The sequence below is a fragment of the Oratosquilla oratoria genome, chromosome 8, assembly GCF_046742065.1.
Source record: "Oratosquilla oratoria isolate Oo_2021 chromosome 8, ASM4674206v1, whole genome shotgun sequence".
Classification (NCBI taxonomy): Eukaryota; Metazoa; Arthropoda; class Malacostraca; order Stomatopoda; family Squillidae; genus Oratosquilla; species Oratosquilla oratoria.
Window position 1 is genome coordinate 35,538,576 of NC_134784.1, and position 20,848 is coordinate 35,559,423.

At 41.6% G+C, this 20,848-nt stretch overlaps 2 protein-coding genes across 3 annotated transcripts in view; one reads left to right on the plus strand and one right to left on the minus strand.

Annotated features, from left to right (window-relative positions):
* Positions 1-11,599, minus strand: part of LOC143027689 (tetratricopeptide repeat protein 17) — a 51,400-nt gene extending 39,801 nt beyond the window's left edge. For both annotated transcript variants that reach the window (XM_076189133.1, XM_076189132.1), the window contains exons 1-5: positions 11,260-11,599; positions 5,376-5,513; positions 4,322-4,443; positions 3,073-3,184; positions 426-649 (exon numbers count right to left, since the gene is read on the minus strand). In XM_076189133.1, the coding sequence (XP_076045248.1) occupies positions 426-649; positions 3,073-3,184; positions 4,322-4,443; positions 5,376-5,513; positions 11,260-11,379 (716 nt within the window). In that variant the 5' untranslated portion in view covers positions 11,380-11,599. The remainder of the gene's footprint in view (positions 1-425; positions 650-3,072; positions 3,185-4,321; positions 4,444-5,375; positions 5,514-11,259) is intronic.
* A 1,202-nt stretch (positions 11,600-12,801) lies between these two features.
* On the plus strand, positions 12,802-13,596 carry LOC143027344 (uncharacterized). The gene has a single exon (XM_076188620.1). The coding sequence runs from the start codon at positions 12,802-12,804 to the stop codon at positions 13,594-13,596; it is 795 nt and encodes a 264-aa protein (XP_076044735.1).
* The last annotated feature ends 7,252 nt before the right edge of the window (positions 13,597-20,848 follow it).

Below are 20,848 nucleotides of genomic sequence, written 5' to 3' on the forward strand. Positions count from 1 at the left end.
ATTGATAACTCTCAATCCTTGGACCCTACCATAGATCTCTCTAGGAGGAAACTTTGCACTGTCTGAATTGTACTAATTCAGGACTGTTTCTATGTCACCTGCTTCTAACAGGAGAGAAACTGTCACCAATTGTCAGCTCTTCTTGTATGAAAAGGTGGAGGAAATACAAAGTTGACAAAGAGACCTTGGGCCTGGTCCTGAAACTGAGTGGCAGACTCTTTGAGCTTCAACTCCATAATCAAGTTAATGAATTTTGAAGATGTATATCAAAGAGACAATTCTCTCTGATGTCTACGTCATTGGACCATCTCATGCAGATGCCCATCAGTGGTTTCAGGTAAAGGAAACCCCTGCTGATGTTGAGAAAAAAAAAAAAAAAAAAAAAAAAATCACAGTGATAGCAAATCATTAATCTAGTCTCGTACCTTGGTGCAAAATGAAGAGCTCTCCTTACACACTCCACTGCCATGAAAGGGTTAGCCCTAACTCTCCAATAGTGTGTTGCTAAGGAGTACAGGACCCAAGATGTTGTGTTCATCTCTAAACCAACAGCAACTCTGTGGCTCCACACTTGTACATCACTTTCCCCCATAAAGCTGGCAATGTCTTCCTCTGGCGTGGCCGTCAGATTGTCCCGAAACCTGACACCCTGTGTATAAGGTAGTCATCTATTTGTAGCAGAATCATAAAAAAGAGCATCTCACAAATAAAATATATAAATACATACCAAAAGGCTTTTCCCACCTTATAAGAGCAAGGTGGTAGGTCAAAGCATGCACTCACTCCACACCCATCTGATAACCATTCATTCATTGATCTCTTGCAGAAAACCCATGACTTTCAGGTAATAGATAACTAGGTCTGCCCATAAATCACACAGAGAAGAAATGCTGTGTTCCTGTCTAGGGACTGTTAATGTGGGACATTGTAGGGTGAAGTACCGAATGTCTTCTCTGTGGTTGTTGTTGATGTTGTCATCATTCTGTAGAATGTCTGGCCGAGCAGTCCCATCTCCTTGAGGAATGCCACAGCTAGACTGGGATTTTCCCACAAATCCTTTGTGTATATTGTGTTGTTGGCATGTATGATTGTGTACAATGAACATGTACATCCTCCCACCTCCTTGAGGAATGCCACAGCTAGACTGGGATTTTCCCACAAATCCTTTGTGTATATTGTGTTGTTGGCATGTATGATTGTGTACAATGAACATGTACATCCAAAATTCTTCCTACTCTTCTGGTTACCACTATGTAATCCATTAAAGCCCTGTCTACTACCCTTCCATCCACCAACCTCTCCCATGTGTACTTATGCTTGACTTTCTTCCTAAACACTGTATTTGCTATCATCAAAACTCTAGGCACATCACCATCAACTCTCCACTATGATTTTTTCCTGGAACTCCACACTTTCCAACCACTCTGTCTATTGGTTCATTTCCTACCCTAGCATTAAGGTCTCCCAATACCACTACATTGACATTTCTCCCTAACCTTCTATATACCCATTTAAATCTATCCAAAATCCTCCTTTTCCTCTACACTCTTCTCACTACCAGGCCCATGTGCACTTACAAAAACCCACATCTCCCTTCCCAGTTTCATCTTCATCCACATTAACCTTGAAGAAACCTCCTTCCACTCCACATGTTTACCTATCTTTTCACTTTCTAGTATAGCCACTCCTCTCCCTCATTCTCTCTTCACTCCTGACATCCTCCCAACTACACTCCCAAATTCAAACTCACCCCTCCCTTTCAACTTAGTTTCACTCAATGCTAACATATCCATCTTTCTTCTCACATACTGCCTACCTCTTCCCTTTCACTCTCATTTGCACCACATCCACACACATTAAAAGACTCAAACTTTAGGGTTCTGATGGGAAAACTCCTCCCAGACCCACTTGTGCCTATTTTTTTTTTTTTTTGCAATGTTCCCTTTGGGGCTACAGAGAGTAGGATGCCCAGTCCTATCCCTCATATAAACTCTTGACTACTCTTAACAGCTTTCCTCCTATCCCATATATATGCAATACCTCCCAGTGCCTTCCTGTCTACCTTGTCATAAGCCTTTTCCAAATCCATAAAGACCAAAAAAACACCCTTATCTTTTTCTAAAGCTTTCTCACACATCTGCTTTACCATAAAAATCTGATCCATGCAACCCCTATCCTACACTCAATTGTTCCTCACCAATTACTCCCTATCTTCCTCTCCTAATCCTCTTAATCAAAAGCCTCCCATAAGCCTTCCCAACTACACTCAACAAACTGATCCCTCTGAAACTACACTCACACTTGTCCCCTTTTCCCTTGTAAAGGAGAACTATACAGGCACTCCTCCAGTCCTCTACCCTCTTTTAGACAAACATTAAACAAATTCACCAGCCAGTCCACCATCACTGTAACTCCCTTTTTAACCTCTTCAGTACGGGCCGAAATCTCGTGTGCAGCATTAGCTGACAGACATATGATGTGTCGTAATAATACTCGCATCATAAAATATAGTCACCGCTTATATTGATAGTTCTCTCTTTCACCCATGAATTTTGATAACCATAGAAAATGTGATGAAGACAGTTTAGAGAGTATGTCATTACACAGGGGCAACTACAATAAATATAATCAAGACGCCGATATGGCAGCCTCGCGTATCCACTTGCTCCTCATGCCGCCTACATATGCGGCACCATATGGAAGGGGTTAAGACACTCGCTGTGGTAGGGGAGAAAAAAGACAGCCACCAATTGTTCCCACTTGTGTCATAAAAGGCAACAAAAAAGGGACTGGGATTCCTACTCTCTGTAGCCCCAAAGGGGACATTCCTAAAAAAAAAAAGCAAAGGCATAAGAGGGTCTGGGAGGAGTTTTCCAACCAGAACTCTAAGGTTTGGGTTTCTTAAAATGCAACTTAACACAATAAAAATAGCCACCAATAAATCACATAAGAATTATAAATGGGAAATTAATAAGGGACATCCTTTTACTCAAAAAGGCCACGCATGTTTCTAAAAAGAACACTTAAGTACTTCATATAATTTCAAAATACCAAGTGTCTTGATCAACTTACCCCAAGCTGTTCAAAAGCGAACATGGAAAATGGTAAATCCATGGCACTGATACAATCTGGCTCTTTATAAGGACCACCTGTATCAGGTGGTTCACCCAGCATGTCTTCCACTCTGAAAAATAAAGAAATAATACTATATATACATGTTACATATAAAATGAAGGTAGAGGGAAGTGGGAGATAAGCCAGTTCTTGTTTGTGAACAACACTACTGTCACACAGGGTAATTTCGACTGGTGTAAAGTTGACCCCATCAATAATTCTTAAAAGAAAACACTTAGATGCCAAAAAGTTGTGGTTAACTTTACATCTCCAGTCAAAAATACCCCATGTGACAGTGCTTGTGCCTGGGTCAGAGGAGGGTCTCATGACAGTTAGTGGATAAGTTTGAGAGGGTATGTGAAAGGAGAAAGCTGAAAGTAAATGTGGGTAAAAGTAAGGTGATGAGATACACATAGAGAGTGGGTGGGAATTAGAGGCAGGCTGGACCCACACACTGCAACATACAATGATGTGATTTTTTTTTTTTTACTTGGCAGTTTATATTTTGCTCCCAAATATTTCAAAAAGGAAGTTTGATAACTAAGGGTGAATGAGTTCACACAAAAGACCTACCCATCCACACATCCTTGTGTTCCTCCTCTTCCACCTTGTGACCCACAACCCTCTACTTCTCATAGTGTGAGACACAAGATAACTTAAAAAAAAAAGTACATACATATACTAAAGGCTTTTTCCCCCTTACAAGGGAGGATAACTTTAAAACTTACTTTTAAGAATTTCTTTTTACCCCCCAAAGAATTGCACATCACTGATGAAACTATTGTGCAGTTATAAGGTTAAAGAGGAAAAGGAGAATTGTTATCATTTAGATTTACATTTCCTAATGGACATGGATGGAAAGGAAAGGATGGAAAGGCAGTGGACAGGGATGGATGGCTCTTCATCCATAAGGAGCCAAGATATATGGGAAAACAAATGGTTGCTGGATGTCTTCATGCCTTGACTGGCTACCTCCCATATAAGGGAGAAGAGGCCCTACATATATAGATAGAATGTTGTGGGAGATATCAATTTAGATTATGGGATCAAGACATCCAAGATAAGATAGCTCTAATGTATTATTATCACAAGATATCTAGTTCCTCTACATCTCATCTCACTAACTTAACCTAACCTAAACACAAGTTCCTAGCCTCTCTAGTCATTGAGACATACTTACTTGATGTCCATTGAAAAAAATTCTTACCTGATCCCAGCACTTTCGAGACTGACTACTGTGCTCGGGTATAGATCAAACTCAGTGAGAGGTCGTCCTGCTAAAACACAGTCAGAATCTGTTCTATAGATCCTTTCCTCCAGCTGGGTATCCTGTAAGTATTGAAACAAGTTGAGGCACATCTTTTCCAGCAGTTCAAACAATGACAAAGCCAGCAAAAGTGATATTTTCTGATATACATACAATGTTGCAACATTCACTCACTCAGAACAACCCAGTAAGTTACATGCAGACAATCAATTGATGCCTCCAGTTTCTGACTAGACTCAGTCTCAGTGATGGGAGGAATAATCCTATGGCCTTACCACACATCCCTCCAGGGGGAAATACAAGACTTTTGTCGGTGTTATCCGAGTATGGGACTATTTCTGTTACCAGCTAATGGAAGGAAGAGTGCAATTGATCAATTTACCATATTTCCATATTTTTCACCTAAAGTCCCATTCCATTTCCAGCAATATATAATACCATTTACTTAAAGCTCTCCATTTCTCCAGCCTTTTGCTCTTTAATCTCACCTTTACGCACTGACATCCTCACCCTTTCCACATCTTATCACATTACTTTTGCCTACATTTACTTTCAGTTTCTTCCTCTCATATACCCTCCCAAACTTTGCCACTACCTACTTCAGTCTACCCTGACTCAGCTACAAGCACACCATCACCCACAAACAACTAGCTCACCTTCTGCTTCCCTCCCCTCTCACCTACTAGTTCCAAATCCCTGCCTAGTATCCTTACTATGCACAACTCCATCTTATCTCAAACTACTCACTTTCTCCATTTCCTACCCTCACACAAGCTCTAATACTGTGAAAACTTTACCCATCCTCAACAGACTTCCTCCACAGAAAGATATAGATTGAAAGAGACATAAAGACATAAGGTTAAGCTCTTACAGACTTCTTCCACAGAGAGAAAGATATAGAGACTGAAAGAGACATAAAGACAGAAGGTTAAGCTTTTACTTTGTCATCAGTACTCTAAACACGACTATTTTTTCATAAATCACTACATCTTACCTTGTCTTCATTACGATCAATTTGTGCTTTCTGCATGACCAAGTCTCTCTTCAAGGATTCAACCTGCAATGCCCTTTGCTCCTGCTGGGCAAGGGCAAGGAAGTCATAAGGTCGTCGTAACTGGAAGATCGAGTCCATCTGGAACAAAGACAATCAATTAAGCTTCAAGTATTTTATGTGATAATGGATTTGTAATCCAATCCCATCAACAGCATAAAATATACAAAACATCTAAACAAGGCATTTTCATCTTTGGAGGCCACAGGTCTTCTACAAGAGACCAGGAGCAACAGACTGATTGAATGATAATTCCTAGGTGTACATAACAAATAATTTATGTGAATGACAGTTCCAAGCAACCAATATCTTGTCCTTTCTCATTATTCCTCCACTAGTCTATAAATATTGATCTATCTATCTATCTATCTATATATATATATATATATATATATATAAATACCAAGAACTTTTTCCCCCTTATAAGGAGGTAGCCAAGTCAAAGGCACGTACCTACTCCCACCCATTCCACTCCCCTTAACCACCCTTTCCTCCCTCTCATCTCAGCTCCTCGAGAATGGTGGGTCATCCCTAAATTCTTCCCATTCCTCTGGGTCAGAAGCAATGTAATCTATAATATACATACATATACCAACAGCCTTTTCCCCCTTACAAGGGAGGTACCCATAAACAAAGGCATAAAATCCACTCCCACCCATTCATCCCCACTCCCTCTCTTTTTTCTTGGCTCCTCCTGGATAATGGGTCATCCCTGCATCTTGCCCACTGCCATGGGTCAGAAGCAATGTAGCAAGACACAGCATATCCACAGCAATGCTGCTTCATTTAATCAGCAACCCCCCTTCTCCATCCCCTCATGCAGAAAAAGAGAAGACAGAGAGAAATCTCTTTGGGCTGTGTCAAAATACCATTCACACATAACCACTCTATAACTGCTTTCCACATTTTTTACTAATTTTTCTTCACTTATTTTTTCCATGTGTCCAAACCATCCCAATACTCTTTCATCAACCCTATCACCCAACTCTTTTTCCACCCCCGTTCTCCTCCTCACCTACTTATTTCTCATTCTATCCAGCTTAGTAACCCCTACCATACTTTTCAGACATTTCATCTCAAATATACTTAAACTCTTCCTCTCTTATGTTCCATGTTTCTGCCCCATACAGTGCTGTCGGCAGAGTCACTCCTTCATACAATCTCCTCTTTCCATCCATTCCCAAATGTCTATTTCTCATTACTTTTTAATCCCACAAGACATTTACTTGCTTCTCTCAATATACATTCTACCTCCACTCCTCTCTTTCCTGCCACATGCACCCCCAAGTACCTAAAGCTATTCACGTCCTCCAATCTCTCTCCTTTAATACTCATTTCCAATTTGCTGCCATCCTCTCACCTTGTACATCTCATCACCCTACTTCTACCCACATTTACCTTAAACTTCCTCCTCTTGCACACATTCCCAAATTCCATCACGAACTTCCTTAATCCCTCCTCTGATCCTGCTACATGTGCAATGTTGTCAGCAAATAACAACTGGCTTATCTCCCATTTTTCTCCATTTTCTTTAACCATCTCCAATCCTCTGCCCATTACCCTTGCATTTACCTCCTGCACCACCTCATCCATGTACACATTGAACAGCCATGGTGACATGACACATCCCTGGCAAAGTCCCACCTTTATCTCAAACCACTCGCTCTATTTCAAATTCTATCACAGGCTCTACTACTCTCATAAAAACTCTTGACTGCTCTTATTATAACAAAATCAATGTCCCCACTGGCTTTCAATAAAAATACATATATGTACAATATGCCTTCTCATATAACAAGATCATGGAAACCCAAGAATTTGAAAGGCTGAATGAATTCTTTTAAATCCTAATAATTGTTAGTGTGAGAAAAACAATGCATACACACCGAATGTTTGAACCACATTTTAATGACATGACTGGGGACAGAATGTCTGAGAATCATCCCATGAAAATTTGGTATTTATTGAGTTTAGGATGGAATTCACTATCACACTTTCTTCATTTTGCTTTTAATAATCTATTTTCTTTAAACAAATTATACTTAATAACATCATCATAAACTAATGACAGCATTATTGATTTTTAAATAAAATTTGAATACTGTTTACCTATGGGGATGTGTTCTTCAGTTTTGCCTTACTTTTGTTTTCCATTACAATTATATTATTTTAGGGTCAAAGTGCTGTTAAATATAAACTATTTTTCCCAGTATAGAGCAATTTTTTTCACAGTGCTAAGTTTCAGTATGAAAGACCACCACTTCGCATGTCCTTATGCCAATAAATTGTTACCAAAGATTGAAATTATGTTTTAAATGGTTTCTATATCACAATATTTGGACCAATATTAGGGCAGGTGCTTAGTCTTCAAACAATTTGGGGGATTGGATATCATTTTCTGATTCACACTAAGTTCTATTGGTCACAGTTTGAACCACAAGCACCTAGTACAGCAAGTCCTCATTGTACAGTACATATGCGTTCCTGAAAACCTTACCGCAAATTGAAATTACCATATACTGAACCCGTTATAACAAGTAATAATAGAATATGTGTTCCAGCACATCGAAAGTCACCCCTACAGACATGAAAATACATGAAAATAGTCACATAAGAAAATGTAAAGTACTGCACAAAAGAAATAAACAGAAAATGTTTTTATTTACCTTTCACTCGTCACATATTCTATCATATGATGTCCCTTCCGAGCCTAAGGGACAGTAGGGATCTCAGCCCTTACTCATCTTTTGCTGAGTGGGCAGACAAAGATGAGGGTGAGGCAGGAGGCTGAAAACCCTCAAACACTTTGTTGTCTGCACTGTCAGAAGCAGATGTGGAAGGGCCAGCTGTAGCAGGGTCGGCACGTTTGACTGGTTTGAAGAAAGAAGATATGGAGGAAGGACCAGCTGTGGAACCGTCGGCAGCGGATGTGGAAGGGCCAGCTGTAGCAGGGTCGGCAGGTGTGACAGGGACAGCAGGTCTGACTGGCTTCAAAGACAGAGCCATATTTTGACAATTCTGGTCATCGATCCACATTTTGAGCAACCTTTCCATCTTATCCATTATTGGCTCATGGTGCTTTGTTAGCAATTTGCTCTGCAGATGCATTGCATTCTCCCCAGGTTTTTTTTTATAGCCTCATGATTCTTCAACACCGTCCAGACTGTCGATAGGGCCAAGCTCAAGTTTCAACTTATGGCAGACATACCTTCTCCCTGCTCTTTCCTCTTCAAAATATCTAATTTTACCTCCAATGTCAGACTACTCCTCTTTCGCTTTGCCTTTTCAACTCCAGCAGTGTCTGCAGAATGTTTTGTGGTCATTATGGGTGCATCACTGCGTGTCGTGATAATATCCACAAAAAACACACTGTAAGGATTTAACTTGTGTTTAAAGGGAAATGCGGGAAGAGACTGATTGTTGTGGTGGCCGCACAGCATGGTGGTGCTACGGTACGGTATAAACGCTCTCTTACTGTATATGAGAAACATTGAGGTAAATTTTTAGAAGTGCACACCTACACAATATAGCAATAGAAAACTAAATATTAATTCTTTAAACTATAATACACTAACATAATATATGATTTTCTTGGCAGAAATCAATGACAGAAAAAGCTGCTAAAAGCAATACACTAACAAAAGGAGCCACAATGACTACTTGAGACACCATTTTTTTTTTTATATATGCAAAGGTAAAGGAAATTAAAGTATGATAAATTCATCTAACATAATCTGCATTTAATAATATGGTACCTGTTATTCTAGAGGTCATTAGGGTCATCATTGTCAAAAATGCTGCCAGCCAGTATTGGAATCTGATCAGACTGCAGGGTATAAAAGAGTTTGGCTTTAAGAAAAGCATGAAGCTCAGCTCCATAGCAGTTATAAAAATATGTAAAGTGGTGATGCTACTTGGACTATGAGAACACTCGCTACAAAATATCAACACCATTGTTAAACTGACATTGATAGGACTGGATAGACGACAACATGGCATCTCAGACCCATTGTCACAGCTTTGTTCAGCAGTGTATTTGTTTTTCGCAAGGTTTTTCTTGTTATTGATTTCGGCCATGAAAAATGTATATTATGTTGATGTATTATAATTCATAAAAAAATATTTAATTTTCTATTGCTATATCACATAGGTGCGCACTCCTAAAAAAAAATACCCATTGTGACTTGGAAGTGGAAATTATGGAAGATTATTATAATCTGAAGCAAAATAGTGAAACAGTAACCACATCAACACCAATGAGAGGTCCTGGAGCCGCAGCATCTACGTCGTGGGACCACCCCCCAACCTCAAGAGTTGGGGGCCAAACGGTGGCAACCAGCGCTGGCCACCAGCTCTACGCAGGTGGCACCGATCCCCAAGAGGAGCTACGATGGGACTGTTCGGACAGACAGTCTAGGGAACAACAACAACAACACCAATAAGAAATCAACAGCCTGCAAGAAAAGGGCTGTTCATTTTACAGTTTCACCCAACCAACGAATTTCTGCTGCGCCTTCCGCTTTTGTAGTGATTTAAGTAGTGAACTGATTGATTTTACCATTCATTTCTATCGCAAATATATCGTTTCCACATTTTATGCCTACCTCTCATCCCCAACGATCTTGGGGGACCCGTGGGAAATCGGGGTTTTTGGGTGGGGAGCATTAAATTGAGTAATACGCGTTACAAAACAGGTCTAAAATCAACAAGAACACATAAAAAATATTTGAAAATATATAAATTACACCTTTGACGGCAGCAGTGGCGGTGGCTGATGCGAGCGTTACTTTGTTATTGTTGAGCAGCGTTACCAACAATTCGCAAAATTTCTCGCTCTATCCACTACATTTATCGAAGCCCACCTGACCTAACCGTCCAGATAGAACTCCTTGATAAACTTCCAGTTGTAGGAACATCCAGCACACAACGTAGCCATTCTGATAGCCTTTACTAAATGTAGCGGATAAAGCAATAAATGTGGCAATGCTGCTCAAAAATAACAGCAACATTCGCTGCTGCCGTCAATGGTGTAATTTATATATTTTCATATGTTTTTATGTGATTTTCTTGATTTCCGACCTGTTTTGCAATGCGCGTTACTCGATTTAATAATCCCCCACCCAAAAACCCCGATTTCCCACAGGTCCCCCAAGATCATTGGGGAGATGTAGGCATAAGTTGAAAATTTCATTACTTGAAAACTATGCATTTGCAACAGAAATGATAGACACCATCAATCAATATACAACATATCTCACCAGAAACACATAAGCCGCCACATCAGAAAATTGTTGATTGTGTGAAACTATAAATTGCCCAAAGGCTTATATCCTTGAAATAAGGCAGCAACTAAACCCCAACAATATCACGAATATTATGATTATCAAGTTTATTAACATTTCTTCCCAGAGATGAGAGAAGTTCTTCAAACTCAAAGGATTAATGACAGTGACACAGTCACTTTGAGGTAGTGAGCACACACTGATAATGATGATTTGTGGCAAGAATCATTATTAATAATTCATCCAATATTGACCCAGCTCCCTCAGTGGTCTCTGAACTAGTAAGCTAACCAATAAGACAAGTATAGAAGTCTTAGGTATCGATTACTAATCTGTAAACAAATTTATGACATTCGATTTTATAAAACCATAAAACGGGAACAAACATTTGGCATGTAGAATGGCATGCCCCCACCTAAGGGACCTGTCCTGAGAAACATTGTCATTTAATTACCGCTACCGTAGATTTAACTACAATAATAAATTACGGAACGCCAACTCTATGCCCCGTATACTTTGCAGTTATAATATCATTGAATGCTTACCTGAGCTTGAATTTTTCCATCTTCTGTGAGAAGCCAGTGTGTAGTGCAATAAGCTTTCAATACAAGGAGTGTATATATGAAAAGGAATAAGCAGCGGAAACTAAAGTTTCTTTTTTCCATGATAACCAGCTAACAGTTCAAGCGTTCCCGTAAACTTTAAGTGATACAAAACATTCTCTGTTTTGATCATTCACTTAAATTCCTCCTAGTCACAAGCACCTCTGACAAAAATAATATAAAATTTACTCTATGAAACACACTGATTTATATTCACCATACGTTATAATTTTACATCTTAATAATTTATATCTTTGTACACCTGACGTCATCGTAAACAAGTGTCCGATACCCTCTGTGATTGGCATGATTTTGCTTGCTTGTCTATATTTTGATTATCGAGAAAATTACACCGTGAAATTTCAGTAGTGTGTCATTATAAAGAAAATAGCAACCTATGGCAATAGAATTGTATTTTTTTTACTATAAAACTATACTGAAATCCTTCTCTGTGAACAGTCCACAAGTTTGCAGAATACACATGTTCTATGTAAAAAACAAGCACGCGTGTGCTTGTCTGTGGAACCATTCGATGATGGTCGTGATACATACATTCTAATATAATTAGAAGAAACAATGAGAATATATTTGTCATTGCTAAAGAAAACAAAAACATAAACGAAAGCTGTAAGCACACCACAATACTGCTGAGAAATTAAATAAATACTACGAACTCAAACCAAACTCAGCAGCAGGCCCAGACAACCTACCTGCAGTGTTTTTAAAGAAATGTAAAAAGGTGATAGCTACTCTGATCAGTATAATATGGAGAAAATCACTAGATGAAGGTGCTATACCATCAACACTTAAAGAAGCCTAATCCCCATTTTCAAAGGAGGCTTAAGGGGTATGGTATCCAACTACAGGCCTGTTTGCGTCACCTCCCACATCATCAAGGTGTTTGAGAGGGTGGTTCGGAGGTCCATAGTAAAATTTTTGGAAAGGACTGGCCAGTTCAACCCGGGCCAGCATGGCTTTCGCAATGGTAGATCATGGCTCTCAACTTCTGGACCATTATGCAAATATACCTGAGAAAGTAGCATGTGGGGAGAACATAGACGTAGTGTACCTGGACTTTGCGAAAGTATTTGACAAGGTGGATCACGGGATCTTGCTGCACAAAGCAAAAAAGTGTCGCATTAATGGTAAGCTCGGTATTTGGCTCAGAGACTTTCTTCATCATAGAAAACAGAAAGTGGTAGTGGAAGGCACACACTACAAAGACTCGACAGTGATCAGTGGAGTGCCACAAGGTTCAGTGCTCGGACCACTCTTATTCCTAATCATGATCAGTGACATCGACAATGATATAGCTGACTCAAAGGTGACATCCTTCGCGGATGACACTAGAATATCCCGAGCAATATATACTATAGAGGATGCAGAATTTTTTCAAAAAGACCTAAAATAATTTGTGAGTGGTTAGATGTCAATAATATGAGATTTAACCACAATAAATTTGAAGTATTGAAATATGGTCTAAACATGGATCGCAAAAATTTTATATACAAAGTGGGAGATGAAATAATAGAAGAAAAAGAGGCACTCAAAGACCTGGGAGTCTGGATGAGCAGTGATTGTAATTTCAAAGAACACATAGCCCTAACTGCAAAGTTTGGTAGAAGAATGAGTGGGTGGCTTCTACGAACCTTCAAAACCCGTGCACCAGAGCACCTGTTACCTCTATGGAAGACCCTCGTGGTGTCAAAGATGGAGTATGCCTGCCAGCTGTGGTCACCACATAGGATCAATGAGATCCAAGAGCTGGAACAGGTTCAAAGAGTGTTTGTCAGGAGGATTGACAGAGACTCAAACAACTACTGGGAGAGGCTGAAAAACCTCCAATTATACTCTCTCCAAAGACGCAGAGAGCGTTACATCATTATATATGCCTGGAAGATACTTGAGGGCACTGTACCAAACCCATCGCCAGGAGACTTCAGGGCACAACACCACCCCAGATTTGGTAGGACCTGTGCGAGGAAAGCTGTAAGCAGTTGCTCTCAACGCATAAAAACGATCCAGGCAGAGAGCTTTTTCGGTGCTGGACCACGTCTCTTCAATTGTCTACCCAGAGACATAAGAGACCTAAAAGGAGTCAGCACCGAGGCTTTCAAGAGGAGGCTAGACAAGTTTTTGACATCATTACCCGATGAGCCTCCCATACCACACGGCCCGACTTCACGGGGAGCTGCATCAAACTCCATCATTGATCAGCTTCAATACCTGAAGTGCGAGCAGAGGTGTGGAAGCGGTGGGTCCCCAGACTGGCCGTGGTGAGGTCACCTAAATCTACGACAAATAAAACAAGGCAAATGGTCAGTCTATGTAATATAATATAGTATAATATATATATATATATATATATATATATATATATATATATATATATATATACATATATATATATATATATATATATAATAAAATGCAATATAATATAATATCATATAATATAATGTAATGTAATGTAGTATAATATAATATAATCATGCCTGTCAAGCTACTGTGGTGTCTTGCCGTAAGATTTTACGTTAGAGACCATAAATTTGTATATAAAACTGTAATTAAACCATATAGTGTCATTTAATATTTATTTGTTTCAAAACAAATGGAGAATGAAAACACCGTGTAAAGACATGACACAGTATGAACACCACATAATAAAAACAATGCTGTTTACTTCTTGTAAATAGTACTGTTTTTCATTATGTGGTGTTCATGTGGTGACGTCTCAACCGCCGACGCCGGCCACACAGGAGATGTCTGCTTCCCTGGTTGGTCCAACCCAGACTGATGACGTCCCAACGCGAGCGGAGGCGTATTCACTCGGCAAGGCTCACAGCTCACTCACTGCTCGCTCACGCGGACCATAGCCAAAGGGAAAGCGGCCAATGGCTAGACGTTCCAACGGGACCCGTTCGTGATCCCGCTACGGGGTTTATATGGACGATCTCTCGCCAACCGAGAGCAGAACAGCCTCACCAATCACCGCAGCATCAACTCGCCTCAAGCTCCAAGACCTTCTTCCTCCTTGCATCGATCGAGGATCTCCAGCTCCAGACAGGCTCGCCATATTCTCGCCTGATTCGGTGATTAAGAGATAAAGATTATTGTGTAGTCAGGAGTTTGATTTATTCCTTGGTTGTCCATACCAGAACACAACAAATTGGTGACCCCGGAGTGACCCAAACACCCAGCCTTAGACCCGTACCTGCCTTACCTGCCAGCCATCAAAGGTGGCGCGCCACGTCCATGGCCCGTTCTATCGCACCCCCGCACCTGTAAAACGCTTCCAATCAGTCCTTGTGGACATTGTGGGCCCCCTACCTTCCTCTCGTGGAATGCGTTACCTGCTCACTTGCATCGACCAGTACACCAGGTGGCCAGAAGCGATTCCTCTAACTATCTCTGCTGAGACAACCGCCCGTGCCTTCCTCTCAGGTTGGGTATCCAGATTCGGCGCCCCTCACGCCATCATCACCGACAGGGGCACCCAGTTTGAATCTGGCCTCTGGTCCAGACTCCTCAAGTTCCTTGGCACCAATCACAATCGGACCACTGCGTACCACCCACAAGCCAATGGACTCATGGAAAGGTTCCACCGCCACCTGAAAGAACCACTAAAAGCACAGCAACCATCATACGGTTGGGCCGATGCCCTTCCTCTTGTGCTCTTTTCCATCCGCAACACTCCCAAGGTCAACAGCGACGTATCTCTATCCCAGTTAGTGTATGCAGAGAAACTTCGCCTTCACGGAGAGATAGCCACCTCTGCTGTCGGCGACCCCAACCGACACGCCCTCCTTCAACTGCTCAGGGAGACCTTTGCCAACATCCGTCCCCTGCCACCACGGACGACACACACAAACCCAGTGCATATTCCCCTGGCCCTTGATTCAGCGGATCATGTCTTCGCCAGGCGGGACTCCAGGCGAATCCCTCTCCAACGACCGTATGATGGACCCTACAAAGTTATCAATAGGTCAGCGAAGCTCTTTATCATTGACCGAGGTTCTACAGTCTCAAATCAGCTCACCTTCCTCCTTCTCTCCATTCCAACCCTTCTTCCCACCAGTACTTCAGAGGAATAAAAATGCGGAGGCGGGTGTGAAGAGGAGAAGACCCACTTGGTAGGGAGCACAGGAGCCCAAGTGTGACGTGGTCAGAGAAGAGAGTCTGTATGGGAAAGCACTGAACGTGTGTCACTGCTAGACCAGATGTGATGTTGTGGTCGAGCATACCTCCTCTAGAGTGTGTGGCACCCCCAGTGGGCCAGTGAGTGAGGCGGTGGCGGTGAATGTATTCGAAGAGAGGTAGACCACTGCGGTTCGAGGAGGGTGAGACATCTCCTAGAGCAGGGTGACGGGCGTTGAAGTCCCCCATGTAGATCACATTGTGAGACGTAGGTGGAGGGAAGGCAGAAAGATTGATTTTTCCTGGAGCAGAGTAAACATTGCAAAGTTTTAGCTTCCCATTGTTTATGGATGTCTCAAAGAGTTGAAAAGTCATGTCATTCTGGATAGGTCAGCGCAGGAGTTGATGGGGGATGGAAGAGTGAATATAACTTAGAAGGCCATTCCTAAAAGGATGGGCATACGAGACGTAGCCTGAGAGCGGAGGTGTCTCTGTCCCAGGATCGTGGCGGCCAACAAAAGCTTCTTGGATAAATATAACTTGTGGTTGGTGGCGACCTACATAAGTCTTGAGGGAAGTAATTTTCAGATAACTGTTGATGCCACAAGTATTCCAAATGATAATGTAAAATTTCATCTCGTTAGCAAAGTCTGCCTTTGGGTTTACAGGTGGCTGGCGGAGACGATGACGTGGAAGTGCTTCTGCTCTGAGGCGTGTGTCGTTGTGGTTTGATAGGTATTTGGTTACTGAACTTTTCGAACCAGCTGGTGAGGGCCTCCAGTTTCTCGGAGAAGGTGGCAACAGTCGTGATGATGACTTGGTGGGATTCGGCAAGCATGGCTAGGGTGCGCTCATTGGAGGCTTGTTGTGCGGCGAGACTATCAATGTGATTTTCTATTGCGTCAAAGCGCATTGTAATTGTTGTGCAACGTGCGGTTAAGTTAGCAACGGCCTTGCGGAGGGCAATTACTTGCGGCGACTCAGACAGGTTTGAGGGTATCAGTGGTGGGACGGCTCTTGGGTGCGAATGACGGGGTGGTGATGGCGCGTATGCATTTTGGGAGTGACCACATGAGCGCGCTTCGTATATCCGTGCCATACATTAAATCCGGGTTCGTAACAACAAGGTAATTTTCACATGGATGAATTGGGAGTGGGAGGCTGGTCGGCTGTAGATGCTTCATTAGTGTTGGTGGGCTGAGAGGGGGTGCGATGTGGGCAAGTGCGGGAGGGGTGAGTACCTACACACCACCCACACTTGTCAATGGATGCAGTAAAATACCGAGATACATGTCCGATACCGTAGCATTTGAAACACCAAGGCTGTTCATCTTTCATCCTTCGGAACTCGCACGGAGGTAGGCAAGGAAGGAAGCTGAAGTGATGTTCTGTAGGCTGTGGTTGGGGGTGGCTCTAGATGGGTGTCCCGTGTTGGTAAAAGCGGCGCACTCTGTATACGTCCGGAAAATCTTTTGCTTGGGACGGGTCAACGTCGACAGGGTAGCGGGTGACGAGATACGTGAAAAAATTTACGTGGTTTATCGATCAAGTCCTGAACATCGAGCTTCAAAGATAAGAAATGACCCTTCGTGGCACTCTCAATGATCTCGGTAAGTCTACGTGAAATATACACATACCGAGAGGTGACAGTAGACAATTTCACTTTAGCTAACTCTGGATCGAGCCTGAATGACTTGGTAATTTCAGCAAGCCAGCGAAGTTTCGTATCCACAGTCGGGTTCTCACGGAAGATGAGTTTTACATAAACAATTCTGGGGGTGAAAGCAGAGGAGATATTGGCAACTAGGGGAAGTGAACTGTGGGGGAGAAGGTGAGAGAGGGAGTAATCGGAAGCCGTGGGTTGGGAGTTCTCGTCATGCCTGAATGACTTAAAAGCTGGAGAATAGGATTCGCTCATGTTTAAAGTTTGGTCCGCAGATCGTTTGGTGGCGGTGGTGTGAGTGGGGGGTGGTATGGATGTGGGTGGGGGTGGCGGCGGTGGAAGCGGCTGCGGTGGTAGTGGTGGCAGTAGTGGAGTGGTGGTGGGCTGGGTGGCAGGGCGTGGTGGCTGCCATGGTACAACACAGTTATCTCGAATTACGACAAAAGAAACAACATAGATTTAATAAATCTAAACTTTGCAAAATCTTTTGATACCGTCCCACACGAAAGACTACTTACTAAATTAGCTTCGCACGGAATAAATGGTAGCCTATTAAGTTGGACTAGTAATTGGTTAAATGATCGAAAATAAAGAGCTGTTTAAATGGAAAAAACTTCTAGATGGAAAAATGTTTTCAAGTGGAGTTCCTCAGGGTTCTGTTCTTGGGCCACTTCTATTCATAATGTATATAGATGATATAGACCATGGACTAAAATCTACAGTTTCCAAATTTGCTGATGATACAAAACTGTGTGGAATGGCAAATGATCACTTAAACCAATTAGATATTCAAGAAGATTTAGATAAATTACAGCAATGGTCTGAAAAGTGGCTAATGAAATTTAACACAAGTAAATGCAAGGTAATGCACATAGGTAAAAATAACAGTAAGTACGATTACAAGCTATTTGGAAATTCGTTAACAAAAGTGAATAGTGAAAAAGATCTCGGCGTAATTATCAGTTAACGATCTCAAATCATCCAAGCAGTGTATTTCAGCCTCTGAGAAAGCAAATAAGATTCTAGAACTGATTGCGCGATCTTTTGATTTCAAAAGCCCATCACTCATAAACAAGCTATGTAAATCGTTAGTTCGTCCACATTTGGAATATACTGTTTCCGTATGGTCACCGAATCTCATTAAAGACATTGACAGACTGGAAAAAGTACAACGGCGAGCCACGAAACTGATTCCAAATATAAAAAATAAATCATACGAAAATCGACTAAAACATATGAATCTGTTTTCCCTAAAAAAGCGTAGACTCAGAGGTGACTTGATATAGGTCTTTAAAATTCTAAAGGAAATTGACAACATCAAAAGTGACAAAATTTTCACATTGAATGAGAATCAGACAAGAAACAATGGTCTCAAACTGTCCGGAAATAGATTTAATTTGGAAGTAAGTAGAAACAACTTCGCCAACCGTGTAGTTAATGAATGGAATAAACTTCCTGCACAGGTAGTGCAGTGCAGTTCAGTTCGAAGCTTTAAAAATCATTTAGATAAACACCTAAGCAAGATGCTGTAATGATTATAATTTATTTTATATTATTTGTTTTTGTTTTGTTATCATTTGTCTGATTTTCATTTATTATTAGTTATATGTCAATTTATCATTATTTACTATTTACCTGTTTGTTTATTTATGTATTCTATTTGTTATTTACGTTATTATAGTTGTTGCACACCCTAGAAGGCATATCTACGACTAATCTCCTAGATTTCCTCTGCCTCCTCGACACATGCTGACCGGCACCACGGAGATGCATGGAGGTGCAGACCGGAGTGAGTTGGCACTAACGCCGCGTTCCCACGGAAAGGTTGTTCCGCGGTCACCCTTTGCGGTCAAGTCCGTAGGCCTCGTTCAAATCTCCAACGGGCACTCTGCCGAGTGCCAAATACATGACCAGCCAGGAAGAATTGCCACGAAGAATATATATAAATATTTACGCATGTTTTCCCTCCGGAAAACTCTGTCTCTTTGTAGAATTGTTTCACCACCTGTACCTTCACCTTTTCCTCACCTGTAGCTAGATTTTAAGATTATAAAATCCGTTCTTGCTGGAAAAACAGCACCTATGCTTCTACATGTTCTCGTCGGCAACCTAGCCGAAACCCTGTATATAAGCACCTGTTTTTTACAGAATAAAGAGAAGAAGACCAGAGGCTGAGAGCTGAGGGCTCCACGTGTTTTTACTTCCTCCAAAAAGACCGCTCAAACCTCACCACGCTACCAAACTATTTGTCGAACCCTCATGTTGGGCCTATTATCAAGTCCAACATAACTGGTGGCAGCGGTGGAATCCAAACCCACGCCTCCGAAGAGACTGGTGAATACAGAGGGAGCAGAGACGAGTCCCATGGCCAACCTTTTGAAATGGTAGTGGCCCGTGGAGTGAGTTGGCCAGCCTGTGTCGAGGAGGCAGAGGAAATCTAGGAGATTAGTCGTAGATATGCCTTCTAGGGTGTGCAACATAGTTTGTATTTATCAATATATTATTTTTTTCTTTTCGCATCCGACCTAGATATGGACCAAAAGGTCTCCTGTCGGCATGCTCCGCCTTTGTAATCCTTTGGTACCAACATGTTGCTCGTGCATCGGCAATGAAGGCCAGTGTTGCTCAGTGATATCCTCGTCTTCACTGGGAGTGAGGTCGGCATCAATATCGGTGAGGGTGGCCGGTCTAGAATAAGTCATGTTGCCTCAGCAATATGGTAGAATGTAGGCATTTGGTGCTCGTGGAGCTGCAGTGACGTGGGTATGACGTTAAGACACGTCATACTCCTCGAACTGCGCATGCGCACACGGGCGGAACACTGAATAGGGGGGTTTGGGCCAAAGATAGCATTATCTTATGGCAAATGTTGAATAATTCCTTAATCCCTTAAAACTACTTATACCACAAGACTGACGTCTGGTGTTTACTGTTGTACTCAGCCAAGGCTGGAAGGCAGTAGCTCGCTGGATCTTCTATAATTGCTTTGAAATTGTGGGAGGTCAATCGTGGGTGTGCTTACATTCGCAATCAGCAATGGCAGCGCCCTTATGATTCTTAATAATTTTCAGTAGAATTATGATTTGGTGCTATTGCACTGGGAAATGTTGTATGTACTATGTTTAACTATGAAACTTTAGTAAGATGTTAGCAGTCAGAATTAGTCTATCTCGTGTATTCATCCTCATCTTAATATTCACGTACTAAAGACCATATATGTGAGATCATATTATCTTTTTTATTTATGAGCGTTTGCAGCCACCAAACGTTGCTATCTTGATTGTTAATAGATAGATATTAGGAAAGAGAGGTATGGTGTGTACCAACATGAGATCACACGTGGATATAAGAGTAAATAAGAGTCGAAGTCAAGTGGTATTTGGTATTATTATGTTTAACGCTCTTACAACCAACCAACAGCACTAAGCGTAAGCAGCTGTCTCACTGACCCTAGGCTGTAAACCTGCGGCGTCTCTCTCCGGACATACAGATTTCCACGTCTCATAAATCTACTTAGGACATACTTATATAGTATATACAGACTTAAATTATGAACATGGATACATATCGAGCATCTACATGCTAAGATGTTATAGAAGGTAGGGCTGGATACGGATAGAATATATGCATAAGTATGCATACTTATATATCATATGATATGGCACCGACGTATTGACGTATGTTGGCTTGTTGCGCTTGAGGATGTGCATAGGTAAATACGCAGTTATAAAT

What these genes read in the sequence shown, in the direction of transcription:
- LOC143027344 (XM_076188620.1), top strand. Translation starts at nt 12,802, where the DNA reads ATGGATCGCAAAAATTTTATATACAAAGTGGGAGATGAAATAATAGAA.